The sequence below is a fragment of the Aptenodytes forsteri genome, unplaced genomic scaffold, assembly GCF_000699145.1.
Source record: "Aptenodytes forsteri isolate BGI_AS27 unplaced genomic scaffold, ASM69914v1 Scaffold8, whole genome shotgun sequence".
NCBI classification, from domain to species: Eukaryota; Metazoa; Chordata; class Aves; order Sphenisciformes; family Spheniscidae; genus Aptenodytes; species Aptenodytes forsteri.
The window spans coordinates 2,308,125-2,309,395 of NW_008796218.1; the positions used below are offsets into that span (position 1 = coordinate 2,308,125).

General features: G+C 48.9%; 1 protein-coding gene across 1 annotated transcript in view; it reads right to left on the reverse strand.

Annotated features, from left to right (window-relative positions):
• Positions 1–1,271, reverse strand: part of PTPRJ (protein tyrosine phosphatase, receptor type J) — a 27,991-nt gene that overhangs the window by 22,074 nt on the left and 4,646 nt on the right. The window contains exon 5 of the mRNA XM_009288883.1: positions 140–406. Within this exon, the coding sequence (XP_009287158.1) occupies positions 140–406 (267 nt within the window). The remainder of the gene's footprint in view (positions 1–139; positions 407–1,271) is intronic.

Genomic DNA, 1,271 nt, shown 5'->3' on the forward strand with positions numbered 1-1,271 from the left:
ACATCAACATCCCATTCTTAGTAGACAGCCCAGGTAAGGCTTGTATTATATTTCAACCCTCAGGCACGTAGGCAGAGCCATGAGCTGCAGAGCAAAATATGATCCACCAGAAATAGAGCGGCAAGCAACTGTGACTTACTTGTATACAGCCTTATGGACACCCCTTCTCCTTCCATCTCACCATCAGCCGCTACTGCAAATACTGTGAAACTGTGCATCGCTCCAGGGATTAACTCAGTAATTTCGACTTTGGTAACATCGGACGTCAGGTTCCTAATAGAGGTATCATTTACAACCTCTATCCTGTACGTGTAGGAGTTGGAAGCAGAGTCATTCACCGCCCATGTTAAGTTGACAGAAGTCACGCCAACATATTCCACCTTGAGATCATGGATTGGGCTGGGCTCTGTGAAAGGCAAGACAACAATCTGTCAACCTGCAAGAACATCTGCTCACAAACATTGACAGAAGAAACACAGGCACACCACTACTTCACTCTCTTCACATCACTCGTCATTTAGAGCCCAGGAGCACCCCAACAACAACATCACCAGGTGCTCCTGGAGGCTTTTGCATCAATGGGCAGCTAAGAGAGAACTGAAGAAAAGTCATCTTGAGTGGGATTCGTCTCCCTTTGACACTCCAAAGCAGAAGCAGAGGCCATCACTCTTGACAGCACTCCCAGGGCTTCCCTTGGGAATCTAGAGAGGTGGGAAGGAAAGGGAATAGCATAGACTGGCATAATTTCAGTTGGAAGGGACCTATAACAATCATCTAGTCCAACTGCCTGACCAATTCAGGGCTGACCAAAAGTTAAAGCATGGTATTAAAGGCATTGTCCAAATGCCTCAAACACTGACAGGCTTGGAGCGTCGACCACCTCTCTAGGAAGCCTGTTCCAGTGTTTGACCACCCTCTCAGTAAAGAAATGCTTCCTAGTGTCAAGTCTAAATCTCCCCTGGTGCAGTTTTGAACCATTCCCAGACATCCTGCCACTGGATCCCAGGGAGAGGAGATCAGCACTTCCCTCTCCACGTCCCCTTCTCAAGAAGCTGTAGAGAGCAATGAGGTCACCCCTCAGCCTCCTTGTCTCCAAACTAGACAAACCCAGAGTCCTTAGCCACTCCTCACAGGACACTCCTTCCAGCCCTTTCACCAGCTTTGTGGCCCTCCTCTGGACGCATTCAAGGACCTTCACATCCTTCCTAAATTGCCGGGGCCCAGAACTGCACACAGTACTCAAGGTGAGGCTGCACCAACGCTGAATACAG